At 37.9% G+C, this 22,151-nt stretch overlaps 2 protein-coding genes across 3 annotated transcripts in view; both read left to right on the top strand.

Annotated features, from left to right (window-relative positions):
• The first annotated feature begins 449 nt into the window (after positions 1 to 449).
• On the top strand, positions 450 to 17,310 carry ATP6V0A2 (ATPase H+ transporting V0 subunit a2). Of its 2 annotated transcripts, none has more exons than XR_014698831.1 (20): positions 450 to 694; positions 1,810 to 1,888; positions 3,128 to 3,225; positions 3,814 to 3,951; positions 4,479 to 4,579; positions 5,264 to 5,390; positions 6,494 to 6,576; positions 6,949 to 7,042; positions 7,374 to 7,586; positions 8,013 to 8,163; positions 8,936 to 9,075; positions 10,001 to 10,158; positions 11,659 to 11,749; positions 12,046 to 12,164; positions 12,633 to 12,843; positions 13,388 to 13,507; positions 13,766 to 13,885; positions 14,384 to 14,488; positions 15,076 to 15,247; positions 16,142 to 16,243. XR_014698831.1 is itself a non-coding variant. In XM_084539325.1 (20 exons), exons 1-20 carry the CDS (start codon positions 578 to 580, stop codon positions 16,242 to 16,244), a joined length of 2,553 nt encoding a protein of 850 aa, XP_084395451.1. In that variant the 5' UTR covers positions 451 to 577; the 3' UTR covers positions 16,245 to 17,310. The 2 variants fall into 2 exon arrangements, 1 of the variants encoding a protein (XP_084395451.1); XM_084539325.1 differs by having other exon boundaries at positions 451 to 694; positions 14,371 to 14,488; positions 16,142 to 17,310.
• Positions 17,311 to 17,557: 247 nt separating this feature from the next.
• Positions 17,558 to 22,151, top strand: part of DNAH10 (dynein axonemal heavy chain 10) — a gene marked incomplete at its 5' end in the record, with an annotated part of 56,748 nt that continues 52,154 nt past the window's right edge. Inside the window, 5 exons of the mRNA XM_084539243.1 lie at positions 17,558 to 17,789; positions 18,639 to 18,784; positions 19,606 to 19,711; positions 21,074 to 21,189; positions 21,703 to 21,895. Of these exons, the coding sequence (XP_084395369.1) occupies positions 17,558 to 17,789; positions 18,639 to 18,784; positions 19,606 to 19,711; positions 21,074 to 21,189; positions 21,703 to 21,895 (793 nt within the window). The remainder of the gene's footprint in view (positions 17,790 to 18,638; positions 18,785 to 19,605; positions 19,712 to 21,073; positions 21,190 to 21,702; positions 21,896 to 22,151) is intronic.

The following is a 22,151-nucleotide window of genomic DNA, read 5'->3' as shown; positions in this document are numbered from 1 at the left end:
TGGCTTTGGCAGAGGGGCTGGGGGCCATCAGTCTGGGTGAGCATGTGGTGGGCCCCTGGGGCAGCAGACCCAAGTAAACCTGGCATGGACACCTCTTTCTGGAACAAGGAACTGAGTATTGCTGCCTTAGGACAATAATAAGACTTTTTTTTTTTTTTTTTTTGGGGGGGGGGCTGTAATTTGATGTGGTGATCACCTGCTTGGAGCTGCCTATCCCCCTCAACACCCTTCTTACGGCTTTTCTTGCGGTTATTAACCACTGTGCCACCCAGGGCACAGTGGTTAATGTACAACCACTGTACATTCCCAGGGCTTAGAGGATCCCCTTTACCCCTCCCAGCCCTTTATTTTCTCCTTTCCCCTCCTTCCACGTGGACCCCCTTGACCCCCCCCCCCGGCTCCGCCTTTCCCCGCTCGGCCCCCTCGGGGCCCTGCCCCCGGAAGCAGCCGGGCAGGGCCGGGCCGCGATGGCCGCGGCAGCGCGGGGCAGAGCCGGGCCCCGCTGAGCTCTCCCCCCCCCCTCATTTTCCCCTCGGGTCCTTTCCCCTGGAGCCCGTTGCCTGTGCCGGGCCCCGCCATGGGCTCGCTGTTCCGCGGGGAGCCGCTGTGCCTGGCGCAGCTCTTCCTGCAGAGCGGCTCGGCCTACGAGTGCCTCAGCGAGGTGGGCGAGCGCGGCCTGGCCGAGTTCCGAGACGTGAGTAGCGGGCGCTGGAAACAGCCCCCGGGGACCCCCGGCTGGGCGCAGGGTCCGTGTGGGGGGGAAAAAGAGGGCGATGGGAAGGCCGCGGCCTTCTTGAGGCAGCGGGGAGGGCCCGAGCCCACCCCTCACAGGGGTATTGTAAGCTCTGGGGGTGGTGGAGCATCCTGCCGACAGGCTGTTATGCACCTGAAGCCACCCTGATTTCGGTCTGTAGGTGCTTAGCCAGGAGGTGCAGCCACCCCACTGACAGACCGATGGAAACATTGCAGTTCTGTCAGCTCATTCCTTCACCATCGCACGCTGCTGCTCTGTAAAATGCATTTGCTCCCAAAGCAGCAGTTCACCTTGAAGGAAAGCAAGTGCCTTGCTAATAGAAGATGGGTTGGGCAATAATTAACTTTGTTTCTGCATAGTCTCATTGTAATTATATGATCTTTGCTTGCTGACTGAGACTTTGGAATTTCTCTCAGGTATTCTTCATAAACGTAGGTTACAAAATCTTAGTAAGGAAAACTTACATAACAGCTAATTACCAAATAGAATGGGTAGAAGGATCCTGTAAGAATTATTACTTGAGTTTTGTGTTTAAAGGCCATTGATGCCATTTCAGGTAGTCCTGATTTTAAAGTTGTACGTGTAGCCAGAGACAATGCACGTTCATGGGAAAGTGTGGAAAAAGATCTGGTCAAAGTTCAACATTTCAAATAGATTTTATAGAAATGCATAGCAAAAAATGTTTATTGATAGGTTCATGTTTATTAATTTGAAGTCTTTAAACAGTAATTTAAAATGGTAGGAATAATATGGGGGTGGTTTCTCCAATAGACTTGAGTTAGTTTGTTATCAGTGTTTTTCGTTCTTCTTACTCAAATCATTCTGTTTTACTAAAACCTTGCTATTTCAAGACTTCTGCTTTTTTTTTTTTTTTTTTTTTTTTAAATAGCTTCCTAGCTGAAAAGCAATTTGTAGAAAGAGAAGGCTTGTAGAAAGCATAAAGTTTTGCATATACGATACATGCAAAACCGGCTCCATGGAGTCAGAGAAACAGCTCTGTTTTTTAGGGGTGTTTTTTTGTTTCATCACCTAATAAGCATTTTATCCTTCTTCAGCTCAACCCAAATGTAAGTGTATTTCAGAGAAAATTTGTGAATGAAGTAAAGAAATGTGAAGAAATGGAAAGAATACTTGGTGAGCTTTATTTTCATACCTATTTTCATCGCATCTGTGGCTTTATTAAAGTTCACTTTGCCAGAGGATATATAGTGGAGGTTTCCGCTAGAGCTTTTCTTGTTTTTCCTAGTGTTGCACTATTCTAATGCTTTGGAATCTTTTATAAATTTTTCCTATCTGTGAAGAAATAAAATGCATGAACTCAAGTACGTAGAGTGTCTGCAGCTATTCGCAGCTGGAGCTGGCTTGTTTGACTGCAATGCTGAATTGGGTCAGAACATACAAGTATGTTCCTTAATCTGCATTCATACGCTGTGTCAGCTTTGAGTGTGTCACAGGTTTGTTAAGGTTGGAAGGGACCTCTTGAGATCACCTAGTCTCACCTTCTGCTCTAGCAGAGTAAGCTAGAGCCCATTTTCCAGGGCTGTGTTCAGTGAGGTTTCCAATACATGTACAGGTAGAGACTCTACAGCCTCAGAGCTGCTTGGAAAATGGAAATGTTACTCTAGATATTCCCTTGACTTAAAAGAAAAACCAAATTTCTCATGTAATGCAACTTAGTGCTGTTGAACTTCCAAGCACTCTCCAAAACATTTTAAGTTACTAATAATTGTTTTCACATGATAGTCAAGGAATAGAGAAAGAACATGAAGAGCATTACAGCCAGGATGCTGATTACTTCAACATACCCAGAGGAAAAGCTGCTGTTGAAAGATTCTTTTATTGGAATCTCTTATTAGAGCCACGTGCTGGTCATGCCAAATATCCCAGTAGCTATCGTGGCAATCTCACTGCCCAGCATGAGCTGCAGGCGTTGTCAGGGTTTCTTAAGCCTCCTTGTTTGAACACCTTTTATTCCAAACATGGGATGTAGAGCAGGGCATCAGTTTTTGGCAGATGGCATTAGGAGCAGAAAGTAGCGTATTATGAAGAGTCAAAAGCTTCTTAAAAAGTGCTTGTGCTTGGAAAGTTTTGGTCTGTGGTCCCTGAAGATAGTTTACTTCTGCAAATGCCCAAGGGAGCAATGCTCTCTGTTCTATATTGCTAGCACTTCATAAGTCGCTCTTTTTCTCCATGGAGCACTAATCTTTATCCTTCCTTTGTGTTCTTCTTGAAGACTCTTTGTGTATTGTTGCCAAAATAAATTAATAAAATAAGTAGGGCCTGATGCTGCAGTGTGATCAGTGCCCTCAATAACAGCTGAAGATCAACTGTGCAGTTTTCAGTTTCATTTCCGATTTGTTTTTTTTTCTCCAGGGTATTTAGTACAAGAAATTAAAAAGGCGGATATTCCTCTTCCTGAAGGAGATGTTGCTCCTCCTGCGCCCTTGCTGAAACACATTTTAGAAATCCAGGTAATTTTTTTTAGAAATCCAGGTAATTTTTTTTACACTCCAGATGCCCGAACTGTTCTCAGTTTAAAATATAAATTAAAATAAAATAAATAAACAAAAATAAATATATAAAAACACAGATAAACAAATTTTTAAAGTAATAAAAAAATACATAAACATCCATGTTTTCCAGGGTGTGTGGGAATTTTATATGCCCAAGACTCTGTTTTCCCATGTTGGTTGTGTAATGAAACACGGTGCTCTTTCCTGTGAGTGCTTACAATTTTGAATAGCATTCTGTTCTGCTCTAATTCTATCGGTAGAATAGGTAGCTGACTCATTCCTAGTTCTAATTCCAAGTCTGCCTTACTTAGCTCAAACACAGATTAGAGTCGTAACAACAGACTTAATGGATGCTAGTGGAGGATCAAGTATACTTGATACAAAGCGATCTTTGGCAGGCTGAGGAAGAAAATCTATGGAGCTTAAGTTAACTAAGAAATTGAGAAGTTCCTATTTTTAAGCCAAATTAACTTGCTTAAAATTCATCCTCCCCTGGTTTCCGAAATGGTGTAACTGATTCTGTATCACTTTTATTTCATGTAACAGGAACAGCTGCAGAAACTGGAAACAGAATTGAGGGAAGTAAATAAAAACAAAGAAAAGTTGAGGAAAAATCTGCTTGAACTGACAGAATACACGTGCATGTTGGATGTCACACAAACGTTTGTCAGGAGAACAGCAGAGGTACTACTTGTGGTGGTTGACTGTAATTGTGTGTCATGTGATGGTTCTGTTGCGTGCTGTTAGTGCTTGTAGTTAAGTGCACGACTTCCTGTTGGGTTTTACACCACCTTACATTATTTGTTTGCTTGGTACCTAGAGAACCTGGCTCACAACTAATTGTGCTTGTATGTACAGGCATTAGGCATATCCACAGCAAAACGCAGCCCTGAAACTTGGGAGCTCTGTGATTTCTCTGATTCATCTGAACGTTACTGCTGATGCCAGCAGATGATGAAGTCATATTCGTGTTATTTTGATGTGTAAATTGTGCTGAGAAATTTATCACGTAACCTTTGCAACAGTGACTATAATCGCTGAGTGACTCACATGAGATCCCAAGATATCATTGTTATCTGAATTGAACGCAGGAAATGCTTTTGTAGTTTTACTGAAAGAATTTACTTAATTAGCTTTTCTTCTATAGAATAATAAATGAACTAAAATATTTTTTTCTGAATGCTGTGAATTATCTTTCTTTTATTTCATAGTATGAATCCCATTTACACATGAATTATGAAGAATTTCCATCTGTGGAAAACGAGCCATTTGTGGATTACAACTGCATGCATAGACTGGGTGCCAAGCTTGGGTAGGTATGGTTCAGCTGAGGTATGCCAGCTTGTCGTGGTGTGCTGTTTCAAAACTGCTGGATGAGCCGCTGCAAATAACAGGCTGGTTTCTCAGGATGGGATGTTGTGTGACTCCAGTGATTTAAGATGAGCCAAACCATTTTAGACTGAGTATCCCAAATGCATTTCTGAAACAAAACTGGATTCTTTAAAGGGATAAGTAGGTCTGCACCAAGAATACTGTCATAAAGCTTTTGTGTGTGTTTAAAGCATCTTCTACTGTACAAACTGTTTTTCCAGGATAAACACACAGTGTTTCAATGAGCTGTTTGAGTCAGTTGTAAATGTAACATTATTAATGGTATTGCCTACTTGCCTTTAAAATGATATATGGACACAGCTTCCTGCAATGTAATTATTAGAGTACCTTACTGAATAAAAAATTAAGAACCTTACTACTGCAGAAAGAAATTGCATTAAATATTCTAGTTGTTTGTTCAGACCTATAATCCATCTGTTTTCCAAATAGAAATTGTATCTTTATTTTATATATTGGTTAGTTCCTATATAAGGTAGTGCTTCCTTCTCTAGAGTTGACAGATATTAAATTCTTGTGACTGATCTGAGTGATGATGTGCTCTGAGATTTTAACTCGTGGATCTTATTTTTCAAATGTGTTTTTTTTTTTTTTTTTTCCCCCATAGATTTATATCTGGGTTAGTTCATCGAGCAAAAGTTGAAGCGTTTGAAAAAATGCTGTGGAGAGTCTGTAAAGGTTATACTATTCTTACGTATGCAGAGTTGGATGAATGTCTGGAAGATCCAGATACAGTGAGTAAACATTGTAACTATTGGTTTTTGTTTGTTCTCTTTGTATGATGTGAAAGAATTGCTGCTCAGGTCTGCAGTGAATATAAATGATGTCCTAGAGCCTTTAGAGAGAAAATAATTTTCAAGTATTATTACTTCCAAGACTTCAAAATTAGAGGTCTCAATTCCATCGTAACTCTAAGAATAGCAATTAATTTTTCATGGCTCAGCTTGATGAGTACAGAATATCCCAAGTTAGAAAGGACCCACAAGGATGATGGAGTCCAACTCTGGGCTCCACACAACACTACCTAAAAATTAAAACACATGTCTGAAAGTGTTGTCCAAACACTTCTCCAACTCCAGCAGGCTTGATGCTGTGACTGCATCAGGCTGTGAGTGGGAGCCTGTCCCAGTGCCCGACCTGGGGTCTGCACCTAGGGTGCAGAACCTTTCCCTAACACCCAGCCTGACCTTCCCCTGTCCCAGCTCCATGCCATTCCCTTGGGTCCTGTCGCTGTCCCCAGAGAACAGAGCTCAGCGCCTTGAGGCCTCCCGTCAGCCTTCTGTCCTTCCAGCTGAACAAACCAAGTGACCTTGGCTGCTCGTCATATGTCTTGTCCTTTATTGCAGAACTTTACTGTGGAATAGTTGTGTCTTTGTTTGGCTACCTTGATCAAAATGCGTGGCATAGATGCCTGCTTGGATATTTATTAACCAGGTCTATATAGGCCATTACCTTTTAATAACCCTTTTATTTGTTCATTCATTCAGTAGTTAAGGAAAAAAGTCTGGAATATAGTCAGCCTTCTATGAAGATTTTTCTCTAAACTTACAAATTCACTTTGTAAATTAGCAGCTATGGCTGTCTAATATTTAAATTTTGCTTTGCATCTAATTTGTAACACTTAATTTTTTTCAAGGCTTATGTTACTAAAAAAAAAAAAAACTTGAAATATTGGTACACTTGAATTTTTGTTTTTTGTTCTTACCTAAAATGGTGAAATGTTAATGCTACTAACACTTTTCTAATTATATAGTAAAATAACAAATTTGAATAAGTACAGCACAGGAGAGTTGTCGGTTAAAAAAGAAACTTCATCAACTTAACCTTTTTTTTTCAGGGTGAAACCACAAAATGGTTTGTGTTTTTAGTGTCCTATTGGGGTGAACAAATTGGCCAGAAAGTTAAGAAGATTTGTGACTGGTAAGAAGTAAATTTTATATATATATAAATAATATATATAATTTCTTTATGTCTGGATTGTTTTTTTCTTTGTTTCTCCCCCTCCTTCCCTTCCTTGGAAATGTTGATTTCATGCAAGGTTTTGAAGTTAAATCTGTTTTTTTCCTAGCCCCTCAGTTGCATCTAGCTTTATAATTATCTCATATACAAATAAATGTATGGGTCATTTTATCTGCAATCCTTATTAAGTATTGGCAAAACAGTGACTGTCAGTTGAATCTGGTCTGTGGTTATTAGGCAGCATGTATAACACGCAGATTTGACTAGGGCCTGGGGTTGGCTGTTATTTTGCTTTAGGTTGGTTATTTAGTACAGACTTCTGTGTTTCTGTAGCTATCACTGTCATGTGTATCCCTATCCAAATACCATGGATGAGCGCACAGCAGTTGTAGAAGGACTAAACGTTCGTATTCAGGATCTTCGTACTGTGAGTAAATTCTAATAGTATATTCCCTTTGCTGTAGTTAACGCACTATAGGAAATCACTTAATGTATCATAGTATTAAATACATTAATATGTTTCTAAAATGTTTGCAGCTATGGATCTGAACTTGACCCTATGTAGTGTCCATGGTCTTGTGTTGCAAGTATTTATTATACTTCAGGGTAATTCTACTGCCTAAAACAGAAGGCAGTGCTTATTGTGGCCTCCTACAAATATGGTTTATCACTGAACAAGTACTTGGTGCTTTACTGTGGTTAACATAAATGTTCCTACATTTTCAATGAAAGTTTTTTGTTTTTCTTCTTGGACAAAGGTGCTGCAAAAAACTGAGGATTACTTACGCCAAGTTTTGTGTAAAGCATCTGAATCCATCTATACATGGGTTATCCAAGTAAAGAAGATGAAAGCCATTTATCATGTACTCAACTTGTGCAGTTTTGATGTCACAAATAAATGTTTAATTGCTGAGGTTTGGTGTCCAGTGGCTGATCTGCAAAACTTGCGCCATGCGTTGGAGGAAGGTTCGGTAAGTCAGTTGAATGCTCACAGATATTAGAATTTCTGTCTTCAACTAACTATACACATAAGGAAAGAAAAAAATAATGTAAAATAGGGTGAAAATCAGTCACAGGCAGGTCTTGGTCTCTGTGTACTCATATTAAACAATTCCTTTAGGGACAGAGCCTTTTTTAGTGTTTTGTATAAGAAAATTATTAAAATTTGGCATTTCACATAAAGTAAGGATTAGAACACTGTATGTTAGTGTTTTTAGAGGAACAGAGTGTAATTTTTATTTTTTTAAAGGCACAAAGGAATAAATATTAAGTTCGAGGGTTACTTCAGACATGTTTCAAGATTAGTGAAACTGTTGATAGAGAAAATATTTTCACTTTGACTAAATTGTCAACTGAGTTTTCATATAAATGTATCATCTCTTTCTGTTTGTAATTAGAGGAAGAGTGGAGCCACAATTTCTTCATTCATGAATACCATCCCAACAACACAACCCCCTCCAACTCTGATACGTACCAATAAATTCACCTCAGGGTTCCAAAATATTGTTGATGCTTATGGAGTTGGAAACTATGGAGAAGTTAATCCAGGTTGGTCCTCCAGAATCTGAACTGTGAGCTGTGCTGCCGTTATTGCTTGTTTTGTAAGGCTGTGTGTTTAAATACCTTGCTCAACCAGACACCAGTAGTGGCAAAACAGTGACAACCATACTGATTATTAGTAGCTGTTTTAAAACCTCAGTAGCTCATCAAAAGTACAAATGGGGTTCCAAGCAGTAAGATGGGATTTAATTTTAGTGCATTATTTCAGCATTAAAACAGCAGTAATGATTGTATATTGTTTATAAACCTTACCTTGGATAAGAAAAATATTTAGGGAAAAGAAGAAAACTTGGTAATGGCTACTGTTCTTGCTCAAGTGTGCAAGCTCATCACTTGAAAAAAAAATCCTGCTTGTTGTATGGCCCAGTTAGTTTAATATCCTTATGTATTTTTGTAGCTATCTTGAGTGTGAGAGTATCATGTCACACTCTGCAGGAGAATGTAAGTTATACTACAGAGTCAAAGTAACTGTGGAAAATAACTATTTTCTCTTATATATTTTCTCATATATGATAGAATTGTGAGCTGAAGCTCATCTGTGGAGTTGTCACTACAAAGGGTATATTTAGATAAGCAAGCTTTAAACTGAGTTAAGTTTATAGAGTGGGTGAGATGTCTGTTAGCATGGGGTGAAATGTCTTTCAAACTTAAAGCTGAACAAATCGAGAGGTTAAAAATACTTCAATTGCTTACACGTAGTTCAGATACCACCATCATCTATTGTGCTACATGCCTGAAATCTGTTATGTTGCCATTTCAGCTCTTTACACCATCATCACTTTTCCCTTCTTGTTTGCCGTTATGTTTGGAGACTTTGGGCATGGTCTGCTGATGTTCATCTTTGCACTCCTGACAATACTGTATGAAAACCATCCTAGGTTACAAAGATCACAGGATGAGGTAACGAAAATTATAAATAACTTAACCTCCACCAGCAAGATAGTTTCAATTGGATAGTTACTGTGTTTCTCAAAAGTAATATTTTTAGTGCATGTGTTTTTTCTTTGTTTTAGAATTTTACATGTTTAAAATTACCATATTTCTCAAGATTAATGCTTGTTAAGATTAATAATGGTTGTTAAGATTAATTTTAACAAACTTTTATTTGAGAGAGGGGGCTTAGCAATGCATCAATTTTACGGAATGGGATTACAGTGACTAACCTGAGGAGAAAATGGCTTTTCAAATTCCACCTTCTTTTATTGTTTCTGAAAATGAGCTGTAGTTTGAAATTAATAACACTTAATTTTATCTCATCTTTTAATGACATAAACTTGGAAAGCAGGAACACTTGCATCTCTTGTTAGAATTATATTTAATTAAGATTAACTTCACTTCTTGAAAAACAGTCCAGGGGAAGAAACGTGGCTTACGAAGGCTATTCAGTTAGTATAAGGATACCAGTGGGAAAAGTCTCAGTTTGTGTCATGGGAGCTTGCACGGGGAATTCAAATCTCTGCATTCACCTTAAACCGAAGTTGTCTTTCTGAATGTACTTGCTGCTAGCTCGATGTCCTAATGCAGCCTTTGCATATAAATCACTTGGCATAAAGTTGCAAATGTGGAGATCTGAACCTCAGTAATTTAGTGACTGGTATTTGCAAATTGCTTATTTGCATGCTTAAAGAAAAGGTGTTTGTTCCATTTTGATTGATCTTGGGTTTCTTCATACTACTTATAGATTATTTGCAAGAATTTTTAGTTTTTTAGAAGTTTTGTGAGGCGAAAAATGTTTCTTTTAGAAACGTGTAGATAGCAATTAATTCACATAGCAGATGATGAATAATGTTTTCTTTTTTCTTTTTTTTTTTTGAAATACTTACAGATAATGAAAATGTTATTTGAAGGCCGATACGTCATTTTATTGATGGGTTTGTTTTCTGTATACACTGGACTGATTTATAATGATTGTTTTTCAAAGTCGTTGAATATATTTGGTTCCGGATGGAATGTTTCAGCAATGTTTGAGCAGAAGGTTTGGCGGTGAGTAGCATACCTCCGTTTGCTATATCATTAAAGCAAATCTACTTCCTGTAACAGTTTAACCCTTTGGCCCTTTAGCTGTCCTTTTACTGAGAGTCATAATGAAATCTAGCAAAATCTAGTTAAACTATCAAATGCTAGTGAGCTAAGCACTAAGTTTCTTCTAAAGTTTCGTCTACTCTTAAAATAAAAAAAAAAAAAGCAGTAGTAGTTATTTAGAAACAAAATAAAATTGCTTGCTTAAATTGGAAAATCCACAGAGAACACAATTTCTTCCAAAACTGCTGTTGGAATTGGAGTATGTATAATTCAGTCGGTCTGTCAGGTTAATCTCTTACCAATACTACTTTACAGGGTTATCTTGCTGTCATGTTCTCAGTCACCGAGATCATTTTCTAGACTTTTATAATTAGATGTAGATAAAAATCAGTCTCCTCCTGGACCAAATTTCATTGCAGTACCCTCACGCTATCTATGCTAGCTAGGAACTTGTATTAAAAACTGCAGCTAGCATAATTATCGGTGGTAAGAGCTCACATGCATTAATTTTAGAGGCAATATTTCTTGGGTTAATTCAGTGTCTAAAGCTCCTTAGGGGTGTTCAGCATCTCTTCTTGTGGTCTTCTTGAGATTAGTTCAGGATGTTTATTTACTGATAGCCAGCAGTTTTCTTTTAAAGTGTTAAAAGTGTACAACTGTTCTGTTGTAACTAATGAAAATAGAGCAAAGTTTTTGAGAGAAATAGAAAACAGAGGGCAAGTTTTGGAGAAACTTGTCCCAGAATACAGTTCTGGAATTAGCCAAGAAGCACGGGTATCTACTGTAAAGGTACAATGACGTTAATTATCTAGCAAATATAAGTCTATGCACAGCCTTTCTTGATAGCGCAAAAAAAATAAAGCAGGCTCTGAAAAAGTAGTTCTGATGAATCACATAAACTGGGATAAGCTTATTATTTTAGGGTGTTAAGGCATTTTGGTATTTAAATGTTCACAGCTTGCGTTTCAAAAACAGGATGTGGCTTAAAGTAGAGTCAAAACTACTGACTTTGGTTCAAATGTGACAAGGTTGTAAGTAATTTGTTAATTAAAGTAAGTAATTTGTTAATTAAAAACAGTTTGAACTTATAGTGGAAACCTTATTTTTCCCTTTTACATTTGAATATGCAGTCCTTTGAGTGGTTGTTAGTGAATTTTATGTAAAAGCAAACTGGGAGCCTTTACAACGAAGCTTTATTCTAGGGGAATGCAGAATTAAAAAATCTAGAAACTTTCCTTTCAAAGACAGTGAATTAAGCACAGGTTCAGAGCCTTGATTTTGGTTGTTATTTTTACTAGCTGGATCCCTTGTACTTAGAAGTTGCTTTATCCTTTTACAGGCTGAATCTGGGTGAATGCTTTAGTTATGGAAAGCAGGAGTAGTGTCCTGCAGAATGCAAGGTACACATTGCCACAGTGTTTAAACCATGTTAGATCTGATTGTGATTTTCTTTCTCTGCAGTCTTGAGGATCTGAAGTCTAATCAATTTTTAACGCTGGATCCAAATGTTACTGGTGTATACAATGGAGCTTATCCCTTTGGAATCGATCCGGTTAGTTTTATTCTTTTAAATTCTCCTTTGTGATGATTACTCATCTTTAAATTAGACTTTGGTATGCATATTAGGAAGATAAACAGTTTTTTTCCCATAGTATGTTTTTTCTCTCCATTCAAAATGTTTGTTCATTTATGAATCAAAGAAAGATTTAACTATTTTCACAGAACTCAGACTTCAGTTGTGATTTCATTTTGAGGTAGAATTCTGGTGTCCTAATAGAAGAAGAATACTGTTTTATTCCTGTTATTACATTGTTCTGAAATGTGTGTTTTGTCTTGTTTCTTCCTCAGATCTGGAATTTGGCAAGCAACCGTCTCAGTTTTTTAAATTCTTTCAAAATGAAAATGTCTGTGATTTTTGGAGTAGCTCACATGACGTTTGGAGTTGTATTGGGGGTATTTAACCACTTGTAAGTACAAGAAGTTAAGATAATATTATCATTACATGCTTTTTGTCAAGTCTTGAATTATAACAGTTAACCTGCCAAGAGAAGTGAAGATCTATTATCGTGTTTAAAAAAAATTAAAAAAAAAATTATAGTAAGACAGTAACAGGGAGATTTCCTTTCACATAAATGAGGTAATGGGTCAGTATTATGCCAAAAAATCTGAAGTGACTGATAAATGTGATGTCTTATTTTACTTTTTGTTAAATGCAAGTACATGCTTCATATGGTCTTGATTTCCACTGAAATACCTGGTTAAATTTTACTGAATACGAAGAAATTCTTTTTTTTTTTTTTTTTTTTAATTCTAATTTTAATCCTTCTCCATAAAAGTGCAACCACTGTTCTGTTTCATTAAAATCATGTTTGGGCCCCATACTTACCCTGACCTTCCTTGGTAAAACTTTTTTTTTTCCTTTTTTTATCTTTCAGGCATTTCAAGAAGAAGTACAATATTTATTTGGTTTTTCTTCCTGAACTTTTATTCATGATGTGCATTTTTGGCTACCTTGTGTTTATGATCTTCTTTAAGTGGTTAGCATACTCTGCAGAGGACTCTACATCTGCTCCTAGCATTCTGATTGAATTTATTAACATGTTCCTGTTTCCTGGTGGTGAAACAGATGTCTTTTATACTGGGCAGGTCAGTACTGTGCTTGCAAGCTTCTGATGATCCTGTGTTCCCTGTGCAGTTAACTGCTTTACAAGTCATGTTCCCCTATGAAGGGGAATGTGTCAGACTAAGGGGAAAATGAATAAATGGTACCATTTTTTCATTCTTTAGTTTTAAGATTTTATGTAGTGACTTGTAAAAATATGTTTCTAGAACAAAATCTCCCAGTTTATAGTTGAAGCTAGAGAACAGAGCAGTATTCTTGTGATTTTGATGCTTTCCTGTGTACTCTTAAAAAAAATAAAAAAAATATCTTAGTACACTGAGCATCAGTCATGCATTAACTTAGAACCAAGTCTTGAACGTGCCAGGTGCCTGTATCCCCATTTAAGGGCCTGATTAAGTAAATACTTGCACGTACATGCATTTTCAAATTGGAGCACATGCCCACTGAAATCAGTAGTATTTTTCTCATATTTTGCTCAAACAGTTTTTTAAAGGAAAATGGGAAGGCTTTTACTAATTTTGATTTTGGAACCTGATCTCATTTTCTTTCTTTCCTACTTATGAACAGGTTGGTCTACAGAGGTTTTTACTGAGTATTGCTTTCCTTTCTGTTCCTGTAATGCTTTTTGGAAAACCACTTTATTTATATTGGTTGCACAGTGGAAGACGAGGCATTAGAACGTACAGGGTGAGTATTGAGATACATTTAGATATATCTTCAATATAGAAAAATTCAGCTAGTAATATGGCATACAGAATAATGTCCATAACTAGATGCTTCTACGCAACATAGCACATTTTCAACTGTAATGTATGATAATGCTTTGTTCCTCTACGCTCTGGTCATTTTTGCCTTTGGGAATGTTACTTCTTGCAACTACTTTAAACAAACTTTGACACTGAGAGTCCACTTAGCAAACAGACATGATGCATTTCAATTTTGCAGAGTGGCTACAAGCTAATACGAAAAGAGAGTGAAGAAGAACTTTCTCTGCTGCGATCTCATGATGTGGAAGAAGGAAACAGTCATTCAGACAGTGGGCACAGAGAAGGGGATGAAGAGGAGGTAATTATCTTACTTAATTTCTAATTAGTGTGTCCTTGAAAGCAAATGAGAAGTTGAAAATCAAGAAGATTGTTTGTGTACTGAGTCCATGGAAGTTTCTAAGAATATCAGCTGAGCCTTTTCAAATACCTTGATGCATGAATGCAATTAATGTATTTTTGTTTGTTGCTATTTTATCATTATTTGTTGATATGTTCGGATTGTGGTACAGCAAATCACATCTATCTGTGGCGGAGAACATGAAGAGGGCTTTATTTGAATCAGACTAGAGTTGTTTTTTTATTATAGCATCTGATTTTTTGTGGTAGTGGTTATTCTGTAATGAGGCTCTTAAACGTGCCAGGGACTTTTAAATTTGATATGAAGTCAGTGTATTACCCCTTAAAGGATTTTTCTGTATAATAAGATTTGCAGATGAATGTTTTTGTTTTTTTCATGCTGTACTATGTTGTTCAAATGAATACAAACGTATTTTCATATTTTAGTTTAATTTTGCAGATGTTTTTATGAATCAAGCAATTCATACCATTGAATACTGTCTCGGATGTATTTCTAATACAGCCTCGTATCTGAGACTCTGGGCATTAAGTCTTGCTCATGCACGTAAGTATTTTTGTTGGTTTTTGGTTGATTTTAAATCTGTTTTGATTTTTAATGCCAGGTAGAGGGGGGCTGGCCTGTTGAAGTGATACTACTATGAAATTATATTTTACTTTATAATAATAATAATAAAAACTATTTAAACTAATAACCATCTACGGAAAGCCCCAAAACTAAAATTGTAACTTACTGTTTGAAACCTAGTAACATTTTTCATTGATGGTTCTTGGCTGTGTGGAAGTTGATTTATCTGGGTACAATGTTACATAATAGTATATCAGTGTCCACAGTACCATTTTTTACCTTCCCTTAATTGACCAGTTTGAAAGGTATTTAAAACTTGCTGAAGTCTTAATATCATAGTGCAAAATGTTGCCTACAGTAGACCTTATTTTGAAACTGACATGTATCTTTAAGTATTTCTTGAAGGAAAAGGAAAAAAAAAAATGGAGTAGTGTAAAGAATTGGTTGTAGTTTCCATGCTCAGCAGATCCTGTAATCCTGGTTAAGATACAATACAGGTCAAGTAGAGTAGCTCACTTGGTGGATGTCTGCAGTATCAACATGAATTATGATTTTTTTTTTTCCAGAACTATCAGAAGTTCTTTGGCAAATGGTGATGAGAGTGGGTCTTCGTGTGGATACAACATATGGTGTCTTACTGCTAGTCCCCGTTCTAGCCTTTTTTGCTGTGCTAACAGTTAGTATTCTTTTGGTAATGGAGGGGCTTTCTGCTTTTCTCCATGCTATACGACTTCACTGGTAAGTTTTAACTCGCCATTTTATACTTACCTCACTACAGTGTATACTGGCTTCTTTAGAGGAATTTTTGTTTCAAAATATTATGTGACTTTTTAATAAGTGTAAAGTTAAATAGTCTAATGTTATTAGTAGATCTTACCTAATTGCATCAAATAAATGGCTTGTTAGTTGAATGTGAATATTCCTCAGGAATACTTTCAGTACATTCAAATATTATATTTGATTATGGTGTATATTGACCTCTACCACATTGAGTTTATTATGTGAAATATGAATGAGGACATTTGATTTATAGTATTTTAGCTTTTCATACCATAGAATGTTAGTCACTTTGATAAACATTTTAAGTTTCCATCTGGCTATATCACCGAATGGCTCCGGTCTGTTTTATTTATTTGGCTCAGAACATTATATCTGAGTAAAACTTGCTAAAGTGGGACTGCCAACCCTTAAATATTTTCATCCTTTTTAGTCTCAATATCACGAGTTCCACATTTTAGAGTGGATTCAGGGACTTAGTTTGAAACTTGATAAAATTTACAATGTAAGAAAAAGCAGACAGAATATAAACACACGATACAGAGCTATTTGCATTGCTAAGAATTGTCATCATGATACTGTAGACTGGCAAAACAATTAACAGCAACTCAAAAACTAATTAATAAGACAGAAGTGAGATATGAGCCATAACAGCAGAATGTCTGTATGTTTGAGTCTCTTGAGAAACATCAAATTTGCCTGTGACTGTGATAGGAAAGTTAAGTAGCTGTACAGAAAGTGTAAGTGATGGGATTAGGATTGGTTTCATTTGGTTTCTCGTGTTGTACAGTTCTGTTGTTTGACAATCAGTCATTTTGGATTAATATCCAGATTCTGTTTTTTATCTTGTTTCAGGGTGGAATTTCAGAACAAATTCTACACTGGTGGAGGATACAAGTTTACGCCCTTCTCTTTTAAGCACATTTCTTTACATTTTAATAAAGATGATATGGCATAGTTTGGTTGCTGTCAGCAGAAGTGTTTGGGATTGTTCTAGTAGGACAGTGTTTTTCACTGATTGCCTTATAATGCAGCCAAATAATTTTGTAATATATACCTCCCATAGAACTACATAACAACTTGGAGCATCTTGTATAGATATAAACTGTACATTTTTCTTGATAAACTAATGTTGTAAATTAATTTTATTCTTAAAAAAAAAAGTGTTACTGCTTGTCCTAAAATCAGTGTAGGCATTTTTTTGTTTAAGCTGTTTATTTTATTGACCAATTATTTCTAAGTTATCTGAAAGATTTTAATCTTATTCAACATTCATTACTACTCATATAATCATATACTTAAGCAAGCTCATGTACTTTGGGAACAATTTAGCAATGCAACGGAAGCAACATCTATTTTCAGTATTTATTCCAGAAGGATAACATAATTTAAACATGTACATAGCAACATGACATGCTCTTCTTTGGCCGTATTTAAAATTGCACTAAAAATGTTAACTTTATGGTCAGAGTTCTGCCCTGAATTACTACTTTAATGTTTCAGAAGCCACAGTCATATTTAATGGTACAGGAGGCAGGATTAGGTGTGGGAACTTGAACTTTCACCCCTTTTACTTCTCAGTAATGAAGAATTTTGTGATACCTGCTGGTCTGTAAAGCACCTGCAGTGATTGTTATGGGTAAGAGCCTCAGAAAAAACTTGCACTGTCTAAAACATTTTTGTGCAACGTGGTATCATCATGTGGAAAGTTTCTACTCCTATGAATAAGGTTATTATCAAGAATGAAGAATGGGTCTTAAAATCAGGTGTGCTTGTTTGGCTACCCCATGACACAAGCCTGGTTTGTCTAACGCTGAATCAAAGTTGTTTTTACCCAGCAGGATGGGGGGAGGCTGTAGGGAGACTGCAAAGGGGTCATTTATTCCATGTGTAATAATGGGGATATTGCCATAATGCTTAACAGCTGTGGAAAGGGAAATATTGCCATATTGTTTAATAACCGTGCCAGTTAAAATTTGCACTTATTTCATCCTAATTCCGAATAAAAACCACTCTTTACGCTGTTCGGAGCCGGCCCTTACATCCCTACGTAGCCACTTAGGGCCCTGGCCGTGCCTCACGCAGAGCCTGCCGGGCGGCAGGGGCTGAGGTAAACGCGATCGGGCGGGAAGGGGGCCGGGCGCGTGAGGCGGCCGTTGGGCGGGAAGGGCGCGTGAGGCGGCCGCTGGGCGGGCCGCAGCCATCGCTCCTCCCCGGGCCGTTACCGCGGCTACCGCTCGGCGTCGGGCAGCCGCCCGGGGCCTCGCTGCCATGAGCCTGAACGACGTGCGGGTGCGGTGGCTGCGGGACCAAGCGCTCGCGTCGCTGGGGCTGAGCGATCCGGCGCCTTTCGAGGAGCTGCTGAACCGCCACGGCGGTGAGGGGGCGCGGACCGTGCTGCGCTTCTTCAGCCGCGGTGCTGAGGATGATAAAGAGAAGAAAGCCGCGGGGGTGTTGCTGCTGCGGGTCGAGCGGCGCCCCCAGGAGACCGAGGAAGCAGCGGGTGAGGCTGCCCTGCTAGCCCGGCCTGCGGGACCCTCCCCTGGGTACTGCCTAGTCCCCAAACCCTTCCTGCTGCCCTCTCTCCAGCTGTTTCTCCCTCCTTCAGGTCCCTACATGTCTGACGCATGTATAAGTAGACTAAAGGAGTGATGTGACGCAACTTTCCACTCTGTACCTCTCAGTGGATGCACCTACAAGTTGGTGCTTAAAGGCATCAAGACAGGGAGAATTAATATTGCTTCATAATAATTATAGCACATATGTATAGTGCGATCTTTCCAGTTGGGGATGCAGCTATGCTTCTTCCACCTTTTAACTGTCTAGAAGCCTGTGCTGAAAGGGGAAGGAGACATGGCGCAACATCTGAAAGACAGGAAAAATAACATTTGAAATTCTTGAATGGCCCTGGAATTCATGTAGTTGTTTCTGTGTTACAATGTTTTCACCTTTGCTTCTTGGGCGTGGCATTGCCACAGACATTTTCCTCATCATAGATCAGTCACACACACACAAAATTTTTTTTGAAGGTTCATTTTGCAAAATGCTTTCGTCTTGAAATTTGTTAACCTATTTATTTTATACTAAGAAGTCAATTGTGTTGGAAAATGCTGATGAAGATATTGTAGATAAAGCCCTGTAGAATGTAGCATGGTCACTTCCATGTTTGGATTCAGTCCTTCAGCAAGAGTGTTCTCCTTTGGGAAAATGTATGGATGTCTGATTGTTGAAAGGCAGTACTGTAGGGAGAAGAAAAAGTTCAGTTACTTAATTTTAGAAGAAAATTGGAAGGATTCATCTTATGTGCATGGAATACCTGTTCTTTAAGTGAGTTCTCTTGTGTTGTTCTTAGACACGACTCAGAAAAGTAAGACATCTGATCCGGAACCCTCAGACAATAAAAGTGTGTCAGGTCATGTATCAGCTCTCTCTAGTGTGTCTGAATTGAGTGAAGTAGAGCAAAGACTTGCAGCTGACAGTGTGGAACACACACCCCATGTAAGTCTGTTGTATTCACTCTGTTCTTTTGGGGTATGAAGATGCTGGCTTTCTGATGCAAATATTTCAGTAAAACTGATGGGCTAATTAAGGAGGTACAATGCAGACCAAGGACTCAGAGCAGAACAGAACATTTTACAAGAACAACAATTTTCATTGAAACTGTTGGCCTGTGGTGTGTCTACCACAGCCTCTGAAATTGACTGACATTACAAAGGTAATTTACTTAGCAAAACTCTATGTTTTTAGTGAGGAAATGTGGTAGTGAGTTACTCAGCTACCACATTAGCTATTCCCAGGTTTGCTTGTAACAGAAAAGTTGTAGTTAGAATGATTGCTAGATAAAGACACCATGGGAGGATCCTGTAAGGGACAGTGAAAAAAAGGCTTTTGTACCTCAAGGCTTTTGCCTAATTAGACACTTGGGATGGAGTCTGGTGTTTATAACTAAATTTAGTTTATGACTGAGATGCAGTGGGAGAGGAGTAGGTGCTTGCACTTTCTCAGAAAGGCTCTATGGGGGGCATTTAACTGTGGTCCATTTTTTAATGTTTCAAGCACTGTTGCTCTTAGTCCTGTTGGTCTGGAAATTAACATTGTTTACAAAGCTGATGTTTTTTACTGTTAGCTGAGTGATTTTTTTAAACTTTTTTTTTTTTTTTTTTTATATGTCACCTGTTTACTTGGACAGCAATGTGAAGATAATGTAGTTAAAATAATGATTCTGTTCCATTGCTCATAGAAGGCAAACATTGTCTTGCTGTTAGGAAACTTGGCAGCAAATAGTAACAGTCATTCTTCCTTCATGTTTCCTGCTTCAGTTAACAGAACAGAAAGCTGACAAAGTGTATTTGTATGCGGCTCTTGATGAAATTCCTGAAGAATTTGTGTCAGATGTTAGTGTCTATTTTTTGAGAGACACCAAAGGTATTTGTCCTGAATAACTGCTGGCTCTATGTTTCCAGACTTTGTATCAATTATAGAATCATTTAGGTTGGAAAAGACCTTTGAGATCATCAAGTCCCACTGACAACCTGACCTGCTGTGTCCCATCACTGTCCCTTAGCAACACATACACACATTTCTTAAATATTTCCAGGGATGGGGACTCCACCACTTCCCTGGGCAGCCTATTCCAATCCTTGACCTCTCCCTCTGTGAAGGAATTCTTCCTAATGTTAAATCTAGCCTTCCCCTGGAGCAAGTTGAGATCATTTCCTCATGTTCTATAACTTTTGATCTGAGAAAAAGGGGCTGACAACCTCCTTGCTGCGACTTCTTTTCCAGGAATTGTAGAGAGCGGTGAGGTCTCCCCTCAGCCTCCTTTTCTTCAGACTAAAGAACCCCTTTTCCCTCAACTCCTCCTCATAAACCTTGTTCTCCAGTCCCTTAAGAGGGACATACTGAGGAAAAGTGATAACAACTGGGACTTAGGCTAGTGCCTATCCATTCCTAACTGGGTAGGAATGCTCTTAGAGTAGAGTAGAGCCAGGAATCAAGAACACTTTTCATATTAAATTTTTGGAAAATTACATATCTTCCACATTTTGCCAACAGGGATGAAGCTTTCAAGCTGCTCTCAGAGGAACTAATGAGATTTAGTTACTATAACTGCTAGAACTGTGCAAAGTGCATTGAGAGTGAGGAGCTGTATGTGAAAGTTGGACCATAAGGTGGCAATAAGCACAACTGGGGTATCAAACCTCCAGACCTGACTCAAATTTTGATATACAATAGCAGCATGTGAAAGAGAGGTTCTATTCTGATAGTTCATACTTTTATAATAAAGCCAGTGACAATAGCTGCTGTTTCTGGTCATGGTCAGACTTCAGTATCTAGTTCCAGTCCCACAGGAAACGGCTTCTAAACTGAAACAAACAAGTATTTCCATGCCTGTTTCCAGGAACAATCAGCTACCTGTTAACTCTAACTTAGTGCCAGTCACTGATCGCAGCATACATTTATGTGGATTCACTCACTGAGCAGCAGCATGTGTGGTTTAAAGCTACAAAGTATTTTGTATGTGCCTATTACTTTCAGTTTCTCTAAAATCATGAAATTTGAAAAATTAAAACTTCATCAAAAAAATCTGCAACATTAAAACCAGCAGCAGTTTTGAAAGTGGCTTGCATCAAGCCTAGTTTATTATTACAATGGCAGTCTGCTTTATTGGAGTTTTAACTTGTTATGGAAAACAATTTATATAATTGTTTTAATAATTGTGTTCTGTACAATTATTAATTACTTAATTATTGAATTCTATATGCTAATTGTTTGTATACTGTTTAGAAACAGTTATTGAACCTAACGACCTGACTGAAGCTAATGAGGTTCTTCCTAAAATGGTAGAATTTGGTTTACTGACTGCTGATACTCTTTTGATGCTAAAGAATGTTGTCTCACAGGTAAATGTTTTATGGCTTTTATATGTGAAGTTTTCAGTTTTCTGTGCGTGATTTGCCTATTTAGTATTCTGCTGACCATGTAGACTACGTATATGAAATCCTTTCATGAATGACCTTCTTATGCCAAAATGAAGTTTGGGTTAATGCTTTTTATTTTGTTTCCCAAAATTTTATAAAGATGTGGAGACAGTCATCATTTCATTGAATTGCCTGACCCTATATAAGAAACATTTAAGAATGTGACACCACATACTTCTATTTTTGTGCAGATAGACTTTTGTGAAAGTATGCTGGAGCTATTCTCCTGCAGAACTTGTGGAGAGAATAGTCCTAAAGAGGTGAAATGGAAAGAGATACATTTAAATTAAATTTTAGAACAACCTATCCAAATGCTTATGTGAAATAGTAGTAAGCTGAGGGTTTTGTTTATTTGTTTATAAATACAAACCATCTAATCTATGGTTCCTGTTTGAATTATACTTATTTTTTCCTGCTCTCTCCTGTAATTGGCAGCGGTCTGAGGAAGCTTCCTTACATCCAGATAGTGAAAACACAGGCTCTGAAATAAGAAGTTTATCTGAGACTGAGGTTGCAGGAAAGAAAGAACAGCCTGTTGAGTACTGTAATACTCAAATGAGGAGTGAGCTCCTAACAAGCACACAAGAATTTTCAAGTGTTACTCAGCAGATGGTACAGCAAATTGAAGGTGAGTATTCTGCCTATGCCAGTGCTGTGTTGATTAGAGTACAAGACAATAGAAGAAGGTTCGCCTAGGAATGGCTTTGTTTAGAATAACACATACAGTTTCTGGGGAAGCTCCAGATCTGATTAAAGTTTCTTTTGCTGATCACAGTAGTATTTTTACTGCTCTGAAGCATAGTACACATATGAGGAATGGACTAAATCAGTTTCAAACAGCCTGGAGTAAGAATTAGGAGAGAGGGTAATCATGCCTCAGTTCT

Source organism: Aythya ferina (genome assembly GCF_964211825.1).
Source record: "Aythya ferina genome assembly, chromosome: 17".
In the NCBI taxonomy this organism is placed as follows: Eukaryota; Metazoa; Chordata; class Aves; order Anseriformes; family Anatidae; genus Aythya; species Aythya ferina.
The sequence above is the reverse complement of the archived record's forward strand: the minus strand, read 5'-3'. Positions and strand labels throughout refer to the sequence as shown.

Coding starts and splice junctions, on each gene's coding strand:
- ATP6V0A2 (XM_084539325.1), top strand. CDS start 578: ATGGGCTCGCTGTTCCGCGGGGAGCCGCTGTGCCTGGCGCAGCTCTTC. Junction 13,508..13,765: donor GAGGCATTAGAACGTACAGG/GTGAGTATTGAG, acceptor TCAATTTTGCAG/AGTGGCTACAAGCTAATACG. Junction 14,489..15,075: donor ATTAAGTCTTGCTCATGCAC/GTAAGTATTTTT, acceptor TTTTTTTTCCAG/AACTATCAGAAGTTCTTTGG.